This window comes from Telopea speciosissima, chromosome 9, assembly GCF_018873765.1.
Source record: "Telopea speciosissima isolate NSW1024214 ecotype Mountain lineage chromosome 9, Tspe_v1, whole genome shotgun sequence".
In the NCBI taxonomy this organism is placed as follows: domain Eukaryota; kingdom Viridiplantae; phylum Streptophyta; class Magnoliopsida; order Proteales; family Proteaceae; genus Telopea; species Telopea speciosissima.
Genome location: NC_057924.1, coordinates 45,772,001 through 45,796,296, shown reverse-complemented (window position 1 = coordinate 45,796,296; position 24,296 = coordinate 45,772,001). Strand labels below are relative to the sequence as shown.

The 24,296-nt window shown below is 40.6% G+C and overlaps 2 protein-coding genes and 1 pseudogene across 2 annotated transcripts; 1 reads left to right on the top strand and 2 right to left on the bottom strand.

The window, feature by feature from the left end:
• Positions 1–1,417: 1,417 nt before the first annotated feature.
• On the bottom strand, positions 1,418–23,004 carry LOC122639730 (chalcone synthase 2-like). The gene is made up of 4 exons (XM_043832662.1): positions 23,000–23,004; positions 9,321–9,327; positions 6,986–6,989; positions 1,418–2,642 (listed from the first exon to the last, which is right to left on the bottom strand). Exon 4 carries the CDS (start codon positions 2,609–2,611, stop codon positions 1,433–1,435), a length of 1,179 nt encoding a protein of 392 aa, XP_043688597.1. The 5' UTR covers positions 2,612–2,642; positions 6,986–6,989; positions 9,321–9,327; positions 23,000–23,004; the 3' UTR covers positions 1,418–1,432.
• On the top strand, positions 6,195–7,394 carry LOC122639734 (annotated as a pseudogene).
• On the bottom strand, positions 16,539–17,782 carry LOC122639733 (chalcone synthase 2-like). Its single transcript, XM_043832664.1, has one exon. It carries the CDS (start codon positions 17,727–17,729, stop codon positions 16,554–16,556), a length of 1,176 nt encoding a protein of 391 aa, XP_043688599.1. The 5' UTR covers positions 17,730–17,782; the 3' UTR covers positions 16,539–16,553.
• Positions 23,005–24,296: the final 1,292 nt, after the last annotated feature.

Sequence of the window (24,296 nt, the reverse complement as noted above, 5' to 3'; positions counted from 1 at the left end):
TTAGGTACGTCAACCCATTGGTAGTTATAGCAAGCTTAATAACTGCAAGATAGGACCTTTGGAGATTCTTGAGCGCATCAATTCTAATGTGTGCCAGTTGATATTAGCATCTCATACTCGAACGTATGATGTGTTTAATGTACGACATTTGACACTTTATCTTGGCGATTAGTCAGACGATGGTGCAGTGAATTTGAGGGTGAATATTTTGGGAATGATATAGGCTTAGAGATTATCTTAGAAGCCATCTCGGAAGCCATCGCTGATCAAGTGGAGGTTCGCAATGCAAAAGTCATCCAGCTCAGCCACTACACAAGTAATTAGAGAGTTCTAGTAGTTTTGGGATCAGTCAAGTAATTATAATTCTTTTAGTAGTTAGAGTTTTATTTGTTAAAGGAGTTTTAATTACAAGTATATTTTTTTTAGTAGTTAGAGTTTTATTTTCTAAAGGAGTCGGTAGTTAAAAGAATGGCCAAATATTCTCTGTGCCGGGGACGCAAGCTGCGCCTAGACACATGGGGGAGGGCAAAATGACCACCTTGCCCCCTGAATGGTAGGCCCATGTGTCTGGGCGTAGGCTGCGTTGTGGCACAGAGAACATCAGCCCTAAAAGAGTTTAGGTTTTGGGGAGTATTTAGTTAAGAGCTCTATGATTGTAGAGAACGGAGATTCTCCTTCGATAATCAACGGATTTTTTTTTTTCAAAGATTTCTTTGGGCTGAACCTAGAAGAGTTAGAAAGAAGCCTTGAAGAGTTCCCTCCAATGGTCTTGAGGAATCACAAGTTCGATTTGTTATATCTTTGGTTTGCATAATCTCTATCATAACACCGTTCTCCAGCGAACTTTCCCTTAATTGAAGCTTGCATTAATAGAACTCGCCATTCCATTTAATATCCATCAATCCCAAATCAAAGATGCATTTGTTAAATTCATCTACCACCATTTGGGAAATCATAGGTCCTCCCAACTTCTCTCATTAAAACCAGACCGAATTAAGGTCGCCTAAGGTCACCCGTGGGACATTAACATGGCTGGCCATCAAAGAAAGAACAGCCCAAAGAGCTCGTGTACTCTCCAAAGATTTTGCCCCATAGACAATGAACATTACCAAAAACCATAGAAGAAGCCAATACTGTAACCGAAAATGCAGTCCCAACATCTATTTGTCCTTTGAACAATTTTAAGTAGTATATTATTAAAAGAACCTTACATAGATACATAAATAGTAACTTAGGTAAGAAGGCTTTTGGCCATTACTAAAAAATAAATGCAAAAAATAAAAATGACATAATTGGGTATTTTCTCCCACCCCTCCAATGGGGAAGAATCCAAGGGACTAAAGAACTAAAGCAATGAGGGCACAAAATATAGAGCAATATAGAAAACCCCATAAAATAGAGTGTCACTGCAAATCAATGCAAATTGGTAAGATCAGCAAGCCTGGGTTATGCTACGCAAGATGATTGTCTCTACAGTTAGACCCGGTCCAAACCCTAATAGCACACCCCAATCAAACCCTTCTCCAGTTGTGGCTTTCCCTTCCTTCATAGACTTATTCCTCATCTCATCCAAAATGAACATCACAGTGGGACTTGACATATTACCATATTCGCTCAACACTTTCCTTGATGCCTTCAGTTTCTCCTTCTTCAAACCAAGGGTCACTTCAATCAGATCCAAAATTGCTGGACCACCAGGGTGAGACACCCAAAAAATGGAGTTCCAATCATTAATACCAATATTGTTGAATGCTTCCTCCAAGCATTTTCCGATGTTCCCAGAAATAGTTTTGGCTACATCCTTGGATAAGCTGATTGAAAGACCCGTTTGACGCAAGTGACCTTCAACCATATCATCCGAGTCTGGGAGAATTCGAGATCCTGCCGAGAAGAGTTGGAAAAGTGGACGCTCAATTGATGTGTCAGGGTCTGCACCAACTATTAAAGCTGCCGCGCCGTCTGCAAAGATTGCCTGCCCAAGTAAAGTGTGGAAGTCGGTCTCGGTAGGTCCCTTGAAGCCACTAACCGAGTTTAACTCGGAGCAAACAACGAGGACACGAGCACCTTTATTGTTCTCAGCAAGGTCTTTGGCAACACGGAGGACACTGCCACCACCATAGCAGCCTAGATGATACATCATCACACGTTTGACGGTCGGTGAAAGGCCAAGAAGCTTGATGAGTTGAAAGTCGCCACCAGGTGCATCGACACCAGAAATGGTAGTGAATACAATGTGAGTGATCTTTGATTTGGGCTGCCCCCACTCATTAATGGCTTTTAAAGCTGCTTCTTTAGCCAACTTGGGAACCTCAACAATCATAATATCTTGGCGAGCATCAAGTGTTGGAGCCATGGAGTTGTAGAAGTTGGGGTTCTCCTCGATCATTTCCTCTGTCATATAGAGATGCCTTTTTCTAATTGTTGATCTGTCACAGATTCGCTTGAATTTCTCCTTCAATTCAGTCATGTGCTCACTCTTTGTGGATCTGAAGTAGAAATCTGGGAAATCAGGTTGATAGACACAGTTGGATGGATTTGCTGTGCCGATGGCCAGTACTGTGGCTGGACCCTGGGTGCGTTGTGCTTCATAGATTTCTCCAACTGATCCCATTGCTTGTTGATTTTCTCTTGGTTGGATAAATCTAATAAAGGGTGAGAAAAACTGAAATAAAGGAATGAATTAAGATGGAAATTAAGAAAGCTAAAGCAAGGGAGGACTTGATGAAACAGCAAAGGCAGATGTATGGGGTTTTATAGAAGACGAAAGTTTGAATGGATCCATTGGCTGATGGAACCATGTGTTGAATTTTATGATTACTCAGACGTTGAATCAGCCTTTTTTGAAACCTATTTTTTTTTTTGGAAGATGAAGTCAAAGAGAGTTAGAGTAATACAACTAATAATTTATTTAAGTATTATTGAATGATACTCATGTGAGACTTCTATTTTAGAAAATGGAAGAAAAAAAAAATGACATGTGAGACAACCGTGAGAGAACGTTTCTTAACTTGATAGCAATGTTTTGTATCCATCCGGTTTTGGTTGTGTATAAGAGAAAGGTGAACTACAGGCGCCTTCTTTGACTAATTAAAGGGTGGGAAAAAGTTCTCTGTCTAGAAATGTGGTCTATGCCGTCGCTAGCACTCTCATGAGTCTATCTCTCTGTCCCCTTGTTTTAAGGAGGAGAGAGATAGACACATGAGAGTGCTGGTGTAGGCCACACTCCCGTACAGAAAACTGCTTCCCTTAAAGGGAATTTTAGAAAATACTAAAACCAAGGAGGGTATTTGTGAATCCAAAGGAAAAGTGAATTATTCCATTTCCTTGGCAGCTAACCTTGTAGGATTCATTCCTCTTACAAGTGTAGCAGCAAAAAATTTTCCCTTTTTTAGGTTACTAATCCAATCTTCGTACCTTAAAAATGATTTCAAATAATCTAAAATCAGAGTTAAATCTTAAAGACTAGCACATCCAAGACTCAAGAATACCTGCAACTCGTCTTCCCCAATCGATTTGGGGAAAATGAGTTGCAGGTGTTTTTTTTTTTTTTTTCTTGAAGGGGTATTTTTGTTACTTTATCCCTTGATTTTAACACTGTTAGTCATGAACTGACGGAATGGGTTTATTTGTTAACAGTTGTAAACCTCAGGGGGGTGCGTAGAATTTTCCAAAATTTGGGGGTAAAATCATACTTTCATTAAACCTCAGGGGTGGTATGTGTAAATTACCCATAAATAATTTATGCAATGAGAAAAGGTCTTTCGATACTTGGATTGTGACCACAATTCATGTAGCCAATTTATTAGGATATTTTTTTTGCTCTATTTTATGATTTCTAATATGGTGTTGGTGAATTTTTCCAACATGCTCACAAAATGGCGTAGTGATGGTGTAGGTGCGGGTATGTCAGAACCTTTGACGTAGGCTCAAATAAGGCTAGGGTCGCCTTATCTAATTTTCAACCAGGGAGTTTAGGGTTCCTTCTAAGTAACTTTAAGGACCTTTGGGTTAGACTATAATGGCGTTGGTCTCAATGGAACTCAATAAACAGCAAGAGCAAAACAAAAGAGAAATTGTAAAATATCTAAAAGACACACACACAGAAATACAAATGAATAACTCAAATAAAGGAGAACATCCATACTTGAGAATATATAAATAGGCATGGAAGTTAAAATATACCTCAAGAGCACCAAATACTGTTGACCAACCATAGGGCATTTAATTAAATAAAAAACCTTAATTTATTGAATATGTTCTTATCAAAGATTCTATGATCACAAACGGATGCCACAAACGCGATCAAATATCGTTAAAGTAATATAATACTAACATCGATAATATGAAAATAATTTTGTAACCAATTTATAAAAATGCCACTGGATCCAGGTTCCAATCCGGTTGATCACAGACGTTTCTCTCTACTTGATATCCCCCAGTCAAGGGTAGTGTATTCCATGTTGAGCATCTTTCGTTCACGATGCGTCATCATGAATCCAACACACCGATATATAGTACATGAGACATCAACCTTTGGTGTACCAAAATCCGTAACGTAACAGTGTGACGATAAAGATCTCTTAGGTCAAAGGGTCAGTTGGTGATGGGTACGCATGTCATCCTTATACAATAGTAACACATGTGAGATTTGTACTAGATTCTATCATATACACATAATCGATCTGTAATTATATTTATGTCCCGAAATCATCATTTCTAGTGACAAACAATGTAAAGACCATATAAAAAGAATGTCTGGTCTTATCCCTTCTCAAGAACAGTTTTGAGTGAAAACTCATGTAATAAAATTTTAGACCCGTTAAATAAATGCATGAAAAAATTAAAATAAATTATTTATTTAAAACAAATTTGGCTTTGATGAAGACATATTCCGACATGAGATATGGATGCATGTCAATACAAGTGAAGTTATTTGATTGAATTAGACTTTAAAATTTGACACGTTATTATAGATCATGTACTTTTTATATTACAACAATATTTCATTCACCATATTAGAAATCATAAAACAGAGACAAAAATTCCTGATAAATTGGCTACATGAAGGTCACAATCCAAGTTTCGAAAGACCTTCTCTCATTGCATGAACTGTTTATTAATCTAAGTTAACACAATTTTGTAACTCTAATGAAACGCTGTATTAGAGATTATATGGAGAATAGTGGTGCTAGTGTTTAAAGTCCATACATATAAACTTGGGGTCCAAGTATTTTTTGTTTTTGGGGATACTTAACTTGGTCCAAGTCCAAGTCAAATGAGTTTGGTATATACATATATTTGAAAAAGACCATGCCACCGTTTATTTACTGAGAGACTAGTCATTGAGTGAAACTTTCATCCTCACTCAAAGAATCAAACACCCCTATTTTATAGCCACTCACTCTTTATATATATATATATATATATATTTAAAGATTTAACTCTGATTTTAGTAACCAAAAAACATGACCATAATGACCTTTTTAATTAGTCAAAGAAGGCGCCTATAGATGCCAATTTTTTTTTCCATTAATTTCTAAAGTAGAAGTCCCACATGAGCATCATTCAATAATATTTAGTAAGATATTAAACAAAGCATACACCCATACAATCATGACCAGGGTTATGGGACACATCAGTCCTCCATATGTAGTCCCTATTGTATCTAACTTTTCCAAAACTTTCCTTCTTTTTAAAGGTCTTGGGTTGGTGTAGGTGTGTGGCATGCATCCACATTTGACTAATTAAATTTGAAAAAGACCACCCTACCGTTAGTCAAAGAACCAAACACCCCTATGATTATAGGAACTCAGTTTTGTTTTTAGTAACCAAAAAAATGAACATAATGACCTTAATTAGTCAAAGAAGGCGCCTATAATTCACATTTCTCTTATATGAGAAACAACGTTCTCTCAAGGTTGTCTCACATTAGTTGTATCACTCTTAACTCTCTTTGACTTCATCTTCAATAAAATAGATTTCAAAAAAGGCTGATTCCACGTCTAGGTAATTATAAAATTCAACACATGGTTGCATCAGTCAATTGATCCATTCAAACTTTCGTCTTCTATAAAACCCCATACATCTGCCTTTGTTGTTTCATCAAATCATCCCTTGCTTTAGCCTTCTTAATTTCCATCTTATATTTCAGTTTTTCTCACCCTTTATTAGATTTATCCAACCAAGAGAAGATCAAGAAGCAATGGGATCAGTTGGAGAAATCTATGAAGCACAACACACCCAGGGTCCAGCCACAGTAATAGCCATCGGCACAGCAAATCCATCCAACTGTGTCTATCAACCTGATTTCCCAGATTTCTACTTCAGATCCACAAAGAGTGAGCACATGACTGAATTGAAGGAGAAGTTCAAGCGAATCGTGATGATCAACAATTATAAAAAGGCATCTCTATATGACTGAGGAAATGATCGAGGAGAACCCCGACTTCTACAATTCCATGGCTCCAACACTTGATGCTCGCCAAGATATTATGGTTGTTGAGGTTCCCAAGTTGGCTAAAGAAGCAGCTTTAAAAGCCATTAATGAGTGGGGGCAGCCCAAATCAAAGATCACTCACATTGTATTCACTACCATTTCTGGTGTCGATGCACCTGGTGCCGACTTTCAACTCATCAAGCTTCTTGGCCTTTCACCGACGGTCAAACGTGTCATGATGTATCATCTAGGCTGCTATGGTGGTGGCAGTGTCCTCCGTGTTGCCAAAGACCTTGCTGAGAATAATAAAGGTGCTCGTGTCCTCGTTGTTTGCTCCGAGTTAAACTCGGTTAGTGGCTTCAAGGGACCTACCGAGACCGACTTCCACACTTTACTTGGGCAGGCAATCTTTGCAGACGGCGCGGCAGCTTTAATAGTTGGTGCAGACCCTAACACATCAATTGAGCGTCCACTTTTCCAACTCTTCTCGGCAGGATCTCGAATTCTCCCAGACTCGGATGATATGGTCGAAGGCCACTTGCGTCAAACAGGTCTTTCAATCAGCTTATCCAAGGATGTAGCCAAAACTATTTCTGGGAACATCGGAAAATGCTTGGAGGAAGCATTCAACGAGATTGGTATTAATGACTGGAACTCCATATTCTGGGTGTCTCACCCTGGTGGTCCGGCAATTTTGGACCTGATTGAAGTGACCCTTGGTTTGAAGGAGGAGAAACTAAAGGCATCAAGGAAAGTGTTGAGCGAATATGGTAATATGTCAAGCCCCACTGTGATGTTCATTTTGGATGAGATGAGGAATAAATCTATGAAGGAAGGGAAAGCCACAACTGGAGAAGGGTTTGATTGGGGTGTGCTATTAGGGTTTGGACCGGGTCTAACTGTAGAGACAATCATCTTGCGTAGCATAACCCAGGCTTGCTGATCTTACCAATTTGCATTGATTTGCTGTGACACTCTATTTTATGGGGTTTTCTATATTGCTCTATATTTTGTGCCCTCATAGCTTTAGTTCTTTAGTCCCTTGGATTCTTCCCCATTGGAGGGGTGGGAGAAAATACCCAATTATGTCATTTTTATTTTTTGCATTTATTTTTTGGTAATGGCCAAAAGCCTTCTTACCTAAGTTACTATTTATGTATCTGTGTAAGGTTCTTTTAATAATATACTACTTAAAATTGTTCAAAGGACAAATAGATGTTGGGACTGCATTTTCGGTTACAGTATTGGCTTCTTCTATGGTTTTTGGTAATGTTCATTGTCTATGGGGCAAAATCTTTGGAGGGTACACGAGCTCTTTGGGCTGTTCTTTCTTTGATGGCCAGCCATGTTAATGTCCCATGGGTGACCTTAGGCGACCTTAATTCGGTCTGGTTTCAAAGAGAGAAGTTGGGAGGACCTATGATTTCCCAAATGGCGGTAGATGAATTTAACAAATGCATCTTTGATTTGGGATTGATGGATATTAAATAGAATGGCGAGTTCTATTAATGCAAGCTTCAATTAAGGGAAAGATCGCTGGAGAACGGTGTTATGATAGAGATTATGCAAACCAAAGATATAACAAATCGAACTTGTGATTCCTCAAGACCATTGGAGGGAACTCTTCAAGGCTTCTTTCAAACTCTTCTAGGTTCAGCCCAAAGAAATCTTTGAAAAAAAAAAATCCGTTGATTATCGAAGGAGAATCTCCATTCTCTACAATCATAGAGCTCTTAACTAAATACTTCCCAAAACCTAAACTCTTTTAGGGCTGATGTTCTCTGTGCCACAGCACGGCCTGCGCCCAGACACATGGGCCTACCATTCAGGGGGCAAGGTGGTCATTTTGCCCACCCCCATGTGTCTAGGCGCAGCTTGCGTCCCCGGCACAGAGAATATTTGGCCATTCTTTTAACTACCGACTCCTTTAGAAAATAAAACTCTAACTACTAAAAAAAATATACTTGTAATTAAAACTCCTTTAACAAATAAAACTCTAACTACTAAAAGAACTATAATTACTTGACTGATCCCAAAACTACTAGAACTCTCTAATTACTTGTGTAGTGGCTGAGCTGGATGACTTTTGCATTGCGAACCTCCACTTGATCAGCGATGGCTTCCGAGATGGCTTCTAAGATAATCTCCAAGCCTATATCATTCCCAAAATATTCACCCTCAAATTCATTGCACCATCGTCTGACTAATCGCCAAGATAAAGTGTCAAATGTCCTACATTAAACACATCATACGTTCGAGTATGAGATGCTAATATCAACTGGCACGCATGCATTAGAATTGATGCGCTCAAGAATCTCCAAAGGTCCTATCTTGCAGCTATTAAGCTTGCTATAACTACCAATGGGTTGACGTACCTAAATATGGCCACCCAATAAGGTTATGCCACGTAATCGAGAGATCATGTCTTCGTAATAAGCAGAGATTACCAGACCACTCCTGTCACCTAATCCCATATGGAAACTACTAAAATGGCCACATGCTAATCTACTCCTTTAAGGAAACTACCAAAAAAGCGCCCTACGATCCCTGCAGATCAGGGATTGCAATCCTCAAAGGACTCTATCAGTGGTTCTCTTACAAAAGATAAAACTTACGATGTTGGGACTCTCCCCCCGACTGCCTCTTGGGGTCGCGAACCCTATATATACTCAGGTATGACCACTTACAAACCATCTAGATTATCCTCGATCGTTGCTCAGAGAGATATGACTTAGGCATCAAAGAGTCCCCTGCTGGTGCAAACCGGCTCTCTAGTGTCCCCTTTCTGTACAGGCGATTAGACAAGAAGATATAGCTTGTGGAGATTTCTCGATCCAACAGTTTGGCACCATCTGTGGGAACGATCGCCTTCGTTTATACCCACTCAAATTCTCTACCCATGGTTAGAGAAAATCGCTACTCCAGCAACCCAGGAGGGAGATACCCCCACTAGAAACATCTTGCAGTGGCGAAGAACGTGCTCGGAGAGGGCGACTACCCCCCAGAGGGATGATGGTCCCCCACGGACACCCTCGTCACCAACCAGAGGCCGTGCAACAGTAGTTGTACCGCCTAACCAAGACAACAAAGAGCTTCCTGCAGAGCAATTGCCACCACCGCTGCCTTTGCCATAGCCCCTCAACCCCAACACACTGACTACCAATGCTCAGGTCAGAGGCTTGCAACTCCAGCTGCTACAGACCAGCAAGCTGATTAGAGGATTCATTAGGCAGTAGTTGGAGACCGTAATACCCCTACAGCTAGATTACCAAGAAGTTGAGGTCTGATACTGCCACCACCACCCATACCCATGGAACCAAGGACTAAAAGCTGTGCAAGATCTTCCCATCCTCGTTAGTAGGAATCTATTTCTACTCGAGTCGTCCGAATGGGAGACCTGCTAACCAGGACTCAAGAAAATCTATGTGGCAGCGAAGGTGGTGCCTGAGTCCCCTCGGGGGACACAAGAACTCACCGCATGACACGATGCCATAAATCCCCATTCAGAGCCAGCCATATGTACCATTCCATAAGGAGCGAGACGTCAACTTCTGGAAGCCTCTATTGCACGAGCAACTGGGCGGGGACGATGAATCAGGCTCAGCGATTCATGAAAGATGAACTTCCTCCCAAGCCAAACGGGGATCGGGTTCGACGATCCAACACCCCGGTAGAACCCCCAACCCAACTAAGGGGAACCAAACGGTAGAAGATGACCTAAAGAAGAACCTAAAGGAGATCGATGAGAAGCACAAAGGTTTAGATTGACAATCCGGCATCAAGGCTCAGCTTGTCATGGGTGGACATCCTACTCGGCGGCTTTATGGAGGCAGAACTACCAGCCACCTTCAAACTACTCAGCTTTGAAAGGTACGATGGCAAGATTGACCCACATGACCACATTAACAACGTCAACACCATGATGACAATGTATGGAGGATCAAAAGCAGTAATTTGCCGAGTGTTCCCGAGTTCCCTTAAAGGAGCAGCCACCGCCTGGTTCATAAGCCTCAGGCCTCGATCAATCAATAATTTGACAAAGCTGTACGAAGCGTTCATTACCCAATTCCAAAGCAACATCAAATAGAAGAAAATAACTGGTAATTTGCTGGAAGTAAAGCAAAGGAGCGATGAATCTAACCGATATTTTCTCACTAGGTTCATACAAGAGTCCCTAGACATTCATGACCTGGGCGAAACTATGGCGTTCAACGTCCTGTATGGAGGCGTCACAAATAGTGACCTAGTGAAATCTATGGCGTAAGACCCTCTAACCAATATTGGGAAACTTATGGCTCGATGCAACCAATATGCCAATATGAAGGATGTCTTGAAGGCCAGGAAGGCAACCGAACAAAGAACCCCTGGAAAGAAAAGGGCCTCCAGTGAGAAGGATGACCAGAAAGAGAAGGATAAGTGGAGAAGATCCAACCGCCAACAGGAGAGAGAACCTAGTCCATAATACACCTCCTAAATACCATACGGACAAACATTCTCATGCAAATACATGACAGAGGTCTACTTTGATGGTCGAGGCCCATGTACTCGAAGCTAGAGGAATGAAACTAGAAGAAATATTGCCATTTTCATAATGATACCGGGCACGACACCGAAGACTGCCACCAATTGAAGAGAGAAATCGAAGAACTAATCAAGGTGGGTCACCTCTGCCGATATGTGAAGGGAGAAGGAGCAGACTGGAGAGAACACAGGAGGGAAGAGCACCCCAAACGGGAGGAGAGACAGACCAAAAAGAAGAACAACCTCTGAGAAACACAATCACCCAACCAAGATGAAGATAGACGATAGACTAAAGACAATCGACCGGCTGGGCGAGTAATCCTCACCATATTTGGAGGTCCAGGACAAGAGTCTAGGAGAAAAGCAAAGGCGCAAGCTAGGTTCGTTGGCGTGACAGAAGCAAGGGAAAAAAGGGGAAGAATCACCCCCGAGATATCCTTCTCTGCTGAGGATATGGAAGGAATAAGTAGGCCGCATGACGAGGTAGGAGTAATTTAATTAAATAACCTCATTTTTATTGATATGAATCCCATGTTGGAATATATGTCCATCAAACAGAATTTGGTTAAAATAAATAATTTATTTTAATTTTTACATTAATTTATTTAACGAGCTTATAAGTTTATTTCATGGGTTTTTACCAAAAACCATTCTCGACTAGAGATAACATCAGACATCCTATTTATCTAGTTTTGTACATTGCATGTAACTAGAAATGATGATTTCAGGACATAAGTGTAATTACACATCGAGTATGTGTATAGGATAGAATCATTACAAATCTCATATGTGTTACTGTCTATTGTATAAGGACGACATGTGTACCCATCACTAGTTGACCCTTTGACTGAGATATCCTTATCGTCACAGTGTTACGTTACGGGTTTTGGTACACCAAAGGTTGATGTCTTTTAGACTACATATCGGTGTGTTGGATTCGTGATGGTGCATCGTGAACGAAAGAGATGCTTGAACATGGAATCCACTACCCCTAATTGGGAAATACCAAGTAGAGAGTATGTTAACCATGATGTTGCGAATAGGGGACCACATCGTGGGCATCAACACCCGATAAGATCGTGGTGCCACATTTTTTCACCGTGGCACCACGGTTAGCTCGCGCGCGTGCCACGATTAAGTAGGGTCCCCTATAAATAGGGGTGACCCTTGCCCTTATTTCCATGGTTGAAGAGCGAGTTCTAACCCCCTTTATCCCCAAATTCACTCTCTTTTAGCCTTCCTACACCCATGTTAGCCTTCCCTGTTTACTTTGATCATCCTTCCTCATGGGTTGATTCTTCGTTTACCCCACCTGATGTTTGTTCGAAGCCATGATTTCACATGACCCTTGATACATATTTTACCCCTATACAACTATTATTCTATCCCAATACAGGTAGCGAAACCCCTTATACAGTCGTTATTCAATTCTGTCCCAATACAAGTTGTGAAACCCCTTATACAATCGTTACTCTGTCCAAGTACAAGTAGTGAAATCTCATTTGTTTAGTCGTTACTCTGTCCCAATACAAGTAGTGAAACCCCCTATACAATTGTCACTTTGTCCAAGTACAAGTTGCAAAATCTCATTTGTTAGTCGTTATTCTATCCAAGTACAAGTAGCAAAACCCCTTTTAAAATCCGTCACCCAGTTCGATTAAGAGGGAGGTAAGCCGATTGTCTGCCTCCACCTGAGCCAAGAGGCAACCAACAGTCTAAAGTCTCCGCCTTTTAGTGTAAAGGTGTATCTTCATATTGCACTTCATTTTGGCAAAATGGAGACTGTTCAAGCACATCACATTAGTGTACATATTAGTTAGCGTAATTCTTTTATGAATTTTTTATTTCTTAGAGTAGGTCATGGTAGGATGCATTCTTATAACTGAGCATCACTTTGTGGGACAAATGCATATTATTTTAGCCTTACGTGTTGGTATATGACATATCATTAAGAGAGAATATTTGATACAAAAGCATCTAGTAGAAAGACTGGTTCAACCAGGCAAGATGGGGCGCTAATACCTTCCTACTCGTAACTTGACCGCTTACCTGATCTCTAACCGAACCATATAGAATCACATTTCCACTCATCTCGGACGAAGCTACACTCATTGGGTCCTAAGATCAAATCCTAGGTGGCGACTCCTTTTGTTTTGATATATTAAGTATGATCCTAATCCCCCATAATTAATGCATCAAAACCAAAGAGATGCAAAACCCAAAAACCCCCATCGCCAAGGGGCCTCAAACATTGATCTGGATCGCAGTGCCTACAATAGGGACTCTGCTGGGGATGTTAGTCTGCTTTCAACACTAGAAGCTCTTGTTAAATGCAAAAATATTCTCCCTTATGCATTGTTTGTGTGATAACATGTTTGGCTAATTCCATTGTTTATAATAAGATTGTACTACTGTATCATGCATTGTTTTCAATGTAAAATCGAATGACGAGGGCACTCCCTGTTGTGCCTCCACCCCCAGGGAGGTGAGGCACATCATACTAAGTACTCTGAGATCGGATGATAGACACTTCCTACACCATTTTCATGCATAAACACACATGGCATGAGAACACATTTATCCCCATGGTTAGTCGTTGGACCCCATGTGTAGTCATGGATAATTTAGTTTGTTTTCCTATCATAATTAAAAAAAAAAAAAAAAAAAAACTTTGGGATTCATAGCCTTATGACTGATCACCCATGGCTAGTCGGCCATGACTCATTCGCTATGGTTGTTGGAACACAGGAGCATGCAGCTACACGTACACACCCTACCTACGATCGGATGTGCGCTGCCAGACCCACACACAACTATGCTAGGCCAGTACCAGGCCTATGCATAACATGGAGCCCGTTGCTAGTGTTCACGCAATCATGGAGGCTGGTGGCATGGCATACGGTTAATTCCCCTTGTCTCTTCTCTTTGCTATGTAGATTCTCCTTGTATAAAAAATAGAGTAATTTTCATGTACCTCCCCGGTAGTTTGGTCCACTTACAAGAAACCCCCCGTTGTTTGAACAATTATATTCCCCATGAAGGTTGACAGTGTTAGTGAGGTGTTAGTTTTGAGATGTAAAAGATAGTTTTGCCCCCTCTTTCTTCTTTCTTCTTCTCTTCTTCTTCTTCTTCTTCTACGTCTTCTTCTTCCTCCTCCTCCTTCTCCTCCTCCTCCTGCAACTCTGCCCCCACCCCTACTACCGGTCGTACCTTCCATACCTACCTCCACACCTGTTGCCGGTTCCACCATTATAAACTCCAATTGCAACCCCTTTCTTCTTCTTCTTCTTCTTCCTCCTCCTCCTCCTCGACTGCAACCCCTTCCCTGCAAAATTTTATTTGATGAAAACGCATGGGCTATTGTAGTTCAACTGCTGTTCACTGCAAACCATAGTGAGGATGTATGTAATGGATTGCATTAAAAAATGTTAAATATGGATGTATTTCATTTAGTTTCCTTAGACCTATTGGATAATGTTCAATAAATTTGGATGTATCTTGTTCCATTTCCTTGGCCCAGTAGGATAATAAACAAGACATGGAAGGGGTGTAATGGGCAAGGGGTGGATGGGTAGGATTGTATTGTGGAGAACCCTGTGGATAACCTTGTTTGAGGCGAAGAAAGCAGCACTCAACGGAGTGGTTTGTACGGCCACAATAAGTGCAATAGAACCGGTTGTATTGTTGTTTTGGAGCATTGGGAGGAAAATCACCATGCCCCCTGCCACCCGGCCCCTACCACAAAAACCCCTACCACCACAGTTTGCTTGGGGAGAGTTGGAGGCAGGAGAGGTGGTGGAGCGCTGCACCGTATTGGCAGCCGGAGACGAATCGGTTGGAGAAGACTCAGATAGTGCCAACTTCTTCAAAGAGGAGCCATGAAGGAATTTGTGACTCAAGAGCATGGCATGAAGATCATCTTTAGCAATAGCATCCATCCTGGTTAAGAGAGAATCGACCATAGAACGGAAGTCAGATTTGAGACCACGAAAAATATGTTAGTTGAATGCAGTCGGGCGCAAAGGATGTCCAACGGCACTGAGTTCGCCAGAGATGGATTTGTCGCGCTAGAGGAACTGAGAAACAGATTCATCAGGCTTCTGAGTGAGGTCTTGCATGGCCATGGTGAGAGACATCAGACGATTCTCTGAAGGAGAAGAAAATACAGTGCACAGAGATTGCCATATATTGCTGCTTGTAGTTTTCCCAAGAATGAGAGGGAAAGCCTCTTCAGTAATAGAGGTGATGAGAAGACTGAGGATAAGCGAGTCCTAGCGATGCCAGGCAGCAGCAGTAGTGGGATCATCAGGGCAAGGGACTGTGCCATCAAGATAACCAAAGAGATCCTAGACAGCCAGGAACAGTTCAATCTGGGTATGCCAATAAAGAAAGTTCGTAGAGGTGAGTTTCAAGGAGATGTAATGGTGTGCATGTTGAAAAGAGGGTGCTGCACCACCAATAGGAGGAGGATCTTGGCCAAGAGTAGAGGCAGCGGTGGAGTTGGTGGGGGAGCCAGCCGTGGTCAATCAGAAAAAAGATTAGAGATGAGCAGCTTGTTGTAGCAAGGACGCATGTTAGAGTAATATTATTCCCATAAAATCCTGATTCCTCAATGGAGGGAATATATACAAGAATACAAGAGGTTGAGATGTACAAGGAAACAAATAACCAAGTTTACATAGAATATATGATTTACATATTGACATAGATTGTTGATGAAGCTTCCATCTAGAGGGGAATCCATATTGCATGTGATCACGGTTACCTGAAATAGGAGATTGAGTTGTACAACCACAAGAGAGGGCTATATCATCAATAGTGGTTAAAAGAGTTTAGGTTTTCGGGAGTCTTTATTTAAGAGCTCTATGTTTGTAGAGAACGGTCAATCTCCTTTGATATCAACAAATTTCTTTTTCTAAAGATTTCCTACTTTTGAACCTAGAAGAGATTGAGCGAAACCTTGAAGAGTTTCCTCCAGCAGTCTTGAAGAATCACAAGTTCGGTTACTTATTTCTCTGGTTTGCATAATCTCTATCATAACTCCGGTCGGTCCTTGCCTCAACCAAGGATTGCATTAATGGAACTTACCTTTCCATTTAAGATCCATCAATCCCAAATCAAATATGCATTTGTTAAATTTTCAGCTATCACCATTTGGGAAATCATAGATCCTCTCAACTTCTCTCTTTGAAATCGGACCGAATTAAAGTCTCCTAAGGTCACCCATGGGACATTAATATGACTTGCCATCAAAGAAAGAACAGCCCAAAGAGCTCGTCAACCATCCAAATATTTCGTCCCCTTAGACAGCTGAACATTCCCACAATATTGAAGAAGCCAATACTGTAACTGAAAATGCAGTCCCAACATCTATTTGCCCTTTCAGCAATTTTTAAGTAGTGTATTATTAAAAGAATCTTAAAGCAAATACCCAAAAATCAAAATCTTATAAATGGGCATCTTTTCTTCCCCCCCTCCAATGGGAAGAATTCAAGGGATTAAAAAACTAAAGCAATGAGGGCACAAAATATAGAGCCATACAGAAAACCCCATAAAACAGAGTGTAACTACAAATCAATGCAAATTGTTAAAATCATCAAGCCTGGGTTATGCTACGCAAGATTATTGTCTCTACAGTTAGACCCGGTCCAAACCCTAATAGCACACCCCAATCAAACCCTTCTCCAGTTGTGGCTTTCCCTTCCTTCATAGACTTATTCCTCATCTCATCCAAAATGAACATCACAGTGGGACTTGACATATTACCATATTCGCTCAACACTTTCCTTGATGCCTTCAGTTTCTCCTCCTTCAAACCAAGGGTCACTTCAATCAGATCCAAAATTGCCGGACCACCAGGGTGAGACACCCAAAAAATGGAGTTCCAATCATTAATACCAATCTTGTTGAATGCTTCCTCCAAGCATTTTCCGATGTTCCCAGAAATAGTTTTGGCTACATCCTTGGATAAGCTGATTGAAAGACCCGTTTGACGCAAGTGGCCTTCAACCATATCATCCGAGTCGGGGAGAATTCGAGATCCTGCTGAAAAGAGTTGGAAAAGTGGACGCTCAACTGATGTGTCAGGGTTTGCACCAACTATTAAAGCTGCCGCGCCATCTGCAAAGATTGCCTGCCCAAGTAAGGTGTGGAAGTCGGTCTCGGTAGGTCCCTTAAAGCCACTAACCGAGTTTAACTCGGAGCAAACAACGAGGACACGAGCACCTTTATTGTTCTCAGCAAGGTCTTTGGCAACACGGAGGACACTGCCACCACCATAGCAGCCTAGATGATACATCATCACACGTTTGACGGTCGGTGAAAGGCCAAGAAGCTTGACGAGTTGAAAGTCGGCACCAGGTGCATCAACACCAGAAATGGTAGTGAATACAATGTGGGTGATCTTTGATTTGGGCTGCCCCCACTCATTAATGGCTTTCAAAGCTGCTTCTTTAGCCAACTTGGGAACCTCAACAACCATAATATCTTGGCGAGCATCAAGTGTTGGAGCCATGGAGTTGTAGAAGTTGGGGTTCTCCTTGATCATTTCTTCTGTCATGTAGAGATGCCTTTTTCTAATTGTTGATTTGTCACAGATTCGCTTGAACTTCTCCTTCAATTCAGTCATGTGCTCACTCTTTGTGGATCTGAAGTAGAAATCTGGGAAATCAGGTTGATAGACACAGTTGGATGGATTTGCTGTGCCGATGGCCAGTACTGTGGCTGGACCCTGGGTGCGTTGTGCTTCATAGATTTCTCCAACTGATCCCATTGCTTCTTGATCTTCTCTTGGTTGGATAAATCTAATAAAGGGTGAGAAAAACTGAAATAGAGAAATGAATTAAGATGGAAATTAAGAAGGTTAAAGCAAGGGATGATTTGATGAAACAGCAAAGGCAGATTTATGGGGTTTTATAGAAGACGAAAGTTTGAATGGATCCATTGGCTGATGGAACCATGTGTTGAATTTTATGATTACTTAGACGTTGAATCAGCCTTTTTTGAAGCCCTTTTTTTTTTTTTTTTTTTTTTTTGAAGATGAAGTCAAAGAGAGTTGGAGTAATACAACTAATTAATATCTGACTAAATATTATTGAATGATAATCATGTGGGACTTCAACTTTGGAAATGGAAAAAAAAAAAATAATAATAAATATTTGGCATGTGAGACAACCGTGAGAGAACGTTGTTTCATATATATGTTTAACTTGATAGCAATGTTTTGTATCCATCCGGTTTTGGTTGTAGAAGGGAAAGGTGAACTACAGGCGCCTTCTTTGACTAATTAAGGTCATTATGTTAATTTTTTTTTTGTTACTAAAATCTTTAAAAAAAACAGAAAAAAGAGTGAGTGATGATAAAATTTTCACTCAAAGGCTGATCTCTCAGTCAATAAACGGTGGCGTGGTCTTTTTAAATATATGTATTTATCAAACTCATTTGACTTGAACCAAATTGAGTGTCCCCCCAAAAAACAAAATACTTGGACCAAGTTGATATGTATGGAATTTAAACCTTAGTACCACTATTCTCCATATAATTTCCAATACAATATTTCATTAGAGTTGCAAAATTGTGTTAATTTTATCTATTTATTTTTTTGGTAAGAAAAATTGTGTTAACTTAGATTCATAGACAGTTCATGCAACAAGAAAAGGTCTTTCGATACTTGGATTGTGACAACAATTAATGTAGCCATTTTGTTAGGATTTTTTTTTTGTCTCTATTTTATGATTTCTAATATGGTGAATGAAATATTGTTGCAATATAAAAAGTACATGTCCGATCGATGAATAGAGAGGACATGGTCTACAATAACAACGTGTCAAATTTTAAAGTCTAATTCAATCAAATAACCTCACTTGTATTGGCATTCATCCAGACCCTGTGTTGGAATATGCCTTCATAAAACCCAGATTTGTTTTAAATAAATAAATTTTGTATGCATTTATTTAACGGGCTTGTAAGTTTATTACATGGGTTTTCACCCAAAACTGTTCTCGACAAGCCTATTTATGTGGTTTTTTCATTGTATGCCACTAGAAATGATGATTTTGGGACATAAATGTAATTATACATCGATTACGTGTATACGATAGAATCTAGTACAAATCTCACATGTGTTATTATTGTTGGATTTATGTGTCCATCAAATCTGGTTCGGTCCTGTTCAATCTGATTTTACTTTATATTGAACCTTTATACAATTTGGTTTAATATTTTCACATACGATATAAACTTTATGAGCATTATGTGTCCGTAAGTATTACTTAAAATGGTAGTCACGACTGGGGTTTGGGCTGGCCACCCTTATCATATGATCGTCGCATTGGATATGCCTAGACATGTGATATCAGGGTAGGAAGTACTCACATGTTCGATGTGTGTATTAGCGAAGAATCTACTTTGTCGATTCCCTCATGTATTACTATCAGATGTAGGAAGGGATAGACAAGTGTCACCGAGGCCCTGTACCTGAGGGGACCTTGTCACTGCAAAGTGTGATCACAATCTTTGGTTCATCAATGACTGAGGTTCAAGTGTGTCAAAGTTGGTGTTCTGGGAATGTGCGAACACTTTGTGAGTGAAGGAGTTACTCAATAGGTCACCACTACCCGATTGGGGAACACCGAGATTGAGGTTGTCTATGTATGGTCGGATCGGAATCTGGATTCAGTACCATTTTGGAAATGGTTTTTGCAAAACCTATTTTACATAAAATAATTGATTATATACAGTTATTTGATTAAAGTGCGATTCGATGGCGGTTTTTTTGCTTGTTGCTAAGAAAATTTTCCCTTGGTTTTTATGATAGCTTTGGTATGGGCTCCATTCTTTTCTAGAATCGATTGTGTGGAAAATCTCTCACTACTTCCGTGAAGCAAATCGTATTGCTGACTTCTTGGCAAAATCTGCAGCGGTTCAACAAGTTTCTTCGGTGATGGTGTCATTGCCGGCTCTGGTTTAGAATTACCTTATTTTGGGTGAACAGGGTAGACCGGGATCAGATTGGTTTACCTTGGGTTCTTTATGTCTTTTGTTATATTGGCATTTTGTTTTCCCCTGCTAATGGCATTGCCGAAGGTGGGGAAAACATTTTGCATTTTTTGGGGCGTGGCTTAGGCCCTTTGTTTTTGTATTTTGGTTTTCTCTTTTCCTTAATATATATATATATATATATATATGATTTTTTAGCGGAAAAAAAAAAAAAAAAGCATTAGCATGTTATAATTAGATTCTCCATAAATTACATATTTAACAATCAAATATCATTCAAGGGATAAAGAACGCTAACCGGTCGTGCGCCTAGTGTGGCTCCCATGCCTAGACATAGGAACCACCCTATCACCAAAAAATGACAGGCTTGCCCCTATGGGATTTCTGCCTTTTCATGTGGGCAAGGTGGTCATTTCCTGGCGACATAGTGGTTTCTGTGTCTAGGCATGGGAGCTGGGCAAAGCATGCGACTAGTTAGCGTTCTCTCACCCATCATTTAATTAGGCAACACAATTTTTGTGTGATCATAAAATACAACTTATACATTGAAATAGATATTTGGGATCTCACATGGTCAAATCATAGAAATACACATGTTCTAATTTCACCACTTGATTTGTGCATATAATGGTGTTGCACTCATGGTTTAAAGTATCGACCGATACGATATGATACGGACCGATATGTATCGATATTGGTCAATGCCGATATGATACATACCAATACGTCTCTTTTTTTTTTTTTTTTTTTAAATGAATTGTCTCGAAGTGTATCGAAATGTATTGACTGATACGGGCTAATACGATATGATACGATACGACCGATATGTATCGATACCATCGATAGGTCCAGTAAAGGGTTCAGTGGGTGGTTTAATACGTATTGATACATATCGATATGTATTGGCTGATATGGCTTAATACATACCGATATGCACCGATACATACCGATACGTACCAATACCATCGATACATTCCATAAAAAAGCCATTTTCACTCACAGACTCGATACAATTCCTAATCTAACGAAAAAATGAAGAAAAACTCTCAACCAAGAGTCTAAAATCTTGCATTTAATCTTGGTTTTTCTCACTTTTAAACTAAAAAACGAATCAAGGAGTGCTACAACATCATCCTTTGCATCATCCAATACTCTTCAGGGCTATAGACGATTACAACATGTGAGAAACTTCATCTATTAAAATAATTTCAATTTAATGCACTTGTTTGGTTATACATTATTCACCATTTTAGGTTTTATGCATGACACTTATTATATATTGCTTATTTATATTGTTTTTTGTTCTAAAAGTGTATTTCCATGTGTATCTTGACCATTTCTATGCATATTTGTATTGTTCGATACGTATCTCCAAAACGATACGATACGATATGATACGTCTCTTAAAATCACCCGACCGATACGATACCCGATACCGATACGTTAAATCCCCTTTTTATATTTTTATTGACCATTTCTAATACCTTAATTTCTATGAGAAAGAGGTATGTCGGCATTACACATGTTTTCTTCCTCTACTTTTTCATTCTCCCTAAAAATCCCCTTTTTATATTTTTTGAGCAATTTACATGTACCTCCCTTGGACTATGGTGGGGATTACAAATAAACCCAGTCCGTTAAGTTGAAACCATTAGTTGAAGCAAAAAAGTTATAAATGACCATATTACCCTTCATTAGTGTAGTTTTACCCCTTTACCCTTACATTACAAAACCCAATCCCATCTCCTCAACCTTCCACCATTCCAGCCTCATCGTCCATCTCACCTCTTTCTTCTCCAACAATCCGGTGACCTGCAAGGAGCTCCACTCTCCAATCCGGCGATAGCACTGTTCACCCACTGAAATGGGTTCGATGATGGAGCGCATGGACAGGTTCTCTGAACAGTTACAGTTGCCAATGGAGGGTTTCAGCTCTATCTTTCCATCATCTAACCCATGTCAACAACTTTATTGTATCCTTTGCTACATCAATATCGTATTTCTTGCCATTGCAATTGTTCTGCATTTTTTACCTCTTCTCGTTTAGTTTGAGATATCCTTTGTCCAAAACAATGGGAGCAAATTTATCGCATGGATTTAATGCCTATACCCAGCAGTCTAGCACCCCTCCTTCTCCTTCTCCTTTATCTTTCTAGTTTAGCTATTATCAGTTGTTTCATCGTTGCGATTTTTGGCCAATATCCTGACACCCTAGCTTTCCATATTATATATGGAAGAGTGCATTGTTGGAGACCTATGTCATTTCCATTCCCTGGACAAGTTTTACCCAAATTTGTATGGGGAACTTCTTCTGCAAAATTATCTCTAAAATTTTGGCGAACAGGTTGGGGGTGTTTCTTCCTCGCCTTATCTCAGGGGAGCAGGGTGCTTTGCAGAAAGGGAAAGTCATCTTTACTAATATTTGCTTGGCTTCTGAGCTGAGTAATCTTATGCATAAGGCGGTCAGGGGTGGTGGCATTGGCCTTAAGCGGGATGTTCAGAAGGCTTATGACTCTCTTTCTTGGGAGTTTCTCTTCTCGGTGATGCAAAGATTTGGCTTCAGTAATCGGTGGGTTCTTTGGCTGCACACTCTGTTGTCTTCTACTAGGATCTCTGTTCTTGTGAATGGTGGTCCGGTTGGTTTTTTTGGTGTGGAAAGAGGGCTGCGTCAAGGTGACCCACTCTCCCCCTGTTATTTATCCTAGCGGAGGAAATCCTGTGTAGAGGATTGAATCGGCTGGTGGCGGATAGCAAGCTCCTCCCTTTGAGAGCCCTTAGAGGAGTCCCTACCCCAGGGCACCTTCTTTTTGCTGACGCTGTGTTTATTTTTATTAATGGTTCTCTCAGGTATGCCAAAGAGCTGCAATCTTTCCTGGAAAAGTACCAAGGTTTTTCAGGGCATAAATTCAATTTAGATAAAAGCAAGCTCTTCTGTGGCACTACCACCCCTTCTAGAAGACGGCGGATCTTTGATATGCTTAATATCCCTTTGTGTGACCTCTCTACTAGATACTTGGGTGTGGAGATTTTTAAAGGGAGGGTTACTAGGGAGAGAATGATGCCTTTGGTTGATAAATTCATGCAGCGCCTTTCAAGTTGGAAAGGTAAGCTGCTATCCTTTGCAAGTAGAGTGGAGCCTATACGGTCTGTGGTGTTAAGTTTACTGGTTCACATCTTCTGTGTTTATTGGTGGCCCTTTTCCCTGGTGTCTTTGATGGAGAGATGGATTCATAATTTTATTTGGTAGGGAGAGATTGAGGCTAAAAGAGGTTTGACGGCCAAGTGGGAATCGGTTTGCAAGCCAAAAGCAGAAGGGGGGTTGGGCATCCGACGCCTTCGTGACATCAACAGGGCACTGCTGTGTAAGTTGGCTTGGTCGATTTTGCATGATGACTCGATGGTTTGTAAGTTCTTGCATTCAAGGTTTGTCTCCCCAAATGGCTCCTTAAAGTCCCCTTCTTTGTCCTCCTTAATCTTGTCGGGTCTTTGTAAAATTTGGGACTTTGTTAAGTAGCAAGAAAGGTGGATTATTAGTAATGGCAAATCTATTAGCTTTTGGAATGCTTGTTGGCTGGGTATTGAATCGATTGTAGATGCTTCGGGGCTTGGCTTGGAGATATTTTTGGATAAAGCTGCTTTGGTCTCAGATTTCATTTCTGATGGGTCTTGGTCCCTCCCTCAGGTCCGTTCTTCTTTTCTTAATGATATTTTTGAAGTCATAAATAATATTTGCCTGTCCATCCCGCCTACCTTGGACACTTGTTTTTGGGGTATCACTCCCTCAGGGGTGTTTTCTGTGAATTCGGCTTGGGAGGTGCTAAGGAAGAAATGTCCTAATGTCCCTTGGAGTAATTTGGTGTGGAATAAATCCCTCCTTCCTAAGCACTCCTGTTTTGCTTAGCGATTGGTTCATGGCAAAACGCCTACGGATATGGCGCTGTCTAGCAAAGAGGTTTCCTTGGTTTCACGCTGTGAATTTTGTAAGGCCTATGTGGAATCGGACGATCACATTTTCTTGGAGTGCTCTTTTGCTCGATACCTTTGGCAGCAGTTTATGATCCTGTTTAATGTCCTTTGGCCTGGCTCCCTGCTCCTGTTGGAGTTCTTTATGTGGTGGAAAAGGAAAGCCAATTCTGTCCCCATGACAGATGCCTAGCTGTCCGGTTTGGTCTTGATTCCTTTGCATCTGGTCTGAGTGGAATTACAGAAAGTTTGAGAGGAAGGCCAAGGGCCTGGAACCACTTTTCTCCTCTTTTCTCACTTCATTGAGGGGGATTTCCAGGGCTTTCTCTTTCCTAGTCTCTTCCTTGCTTGATCTTTCTTGTGCTAGATGGTTGGACAT

Coding starts and splice junctions, on each gene's coding strand:
- LOC122639730 (XM_043832662.1), bottom strand. CDS start 2,611: ATGGGATCAGTTGGAGAAATCTATGAAGCACAACGCACCCAGGGTCCA.
- LOC122639733 (XM_043832664.1), bottom strand. CDS start 17,729: ATGGGATCAGTTGGAGAAATCTATGAAGCACAACGCACCCAGGGTCCA.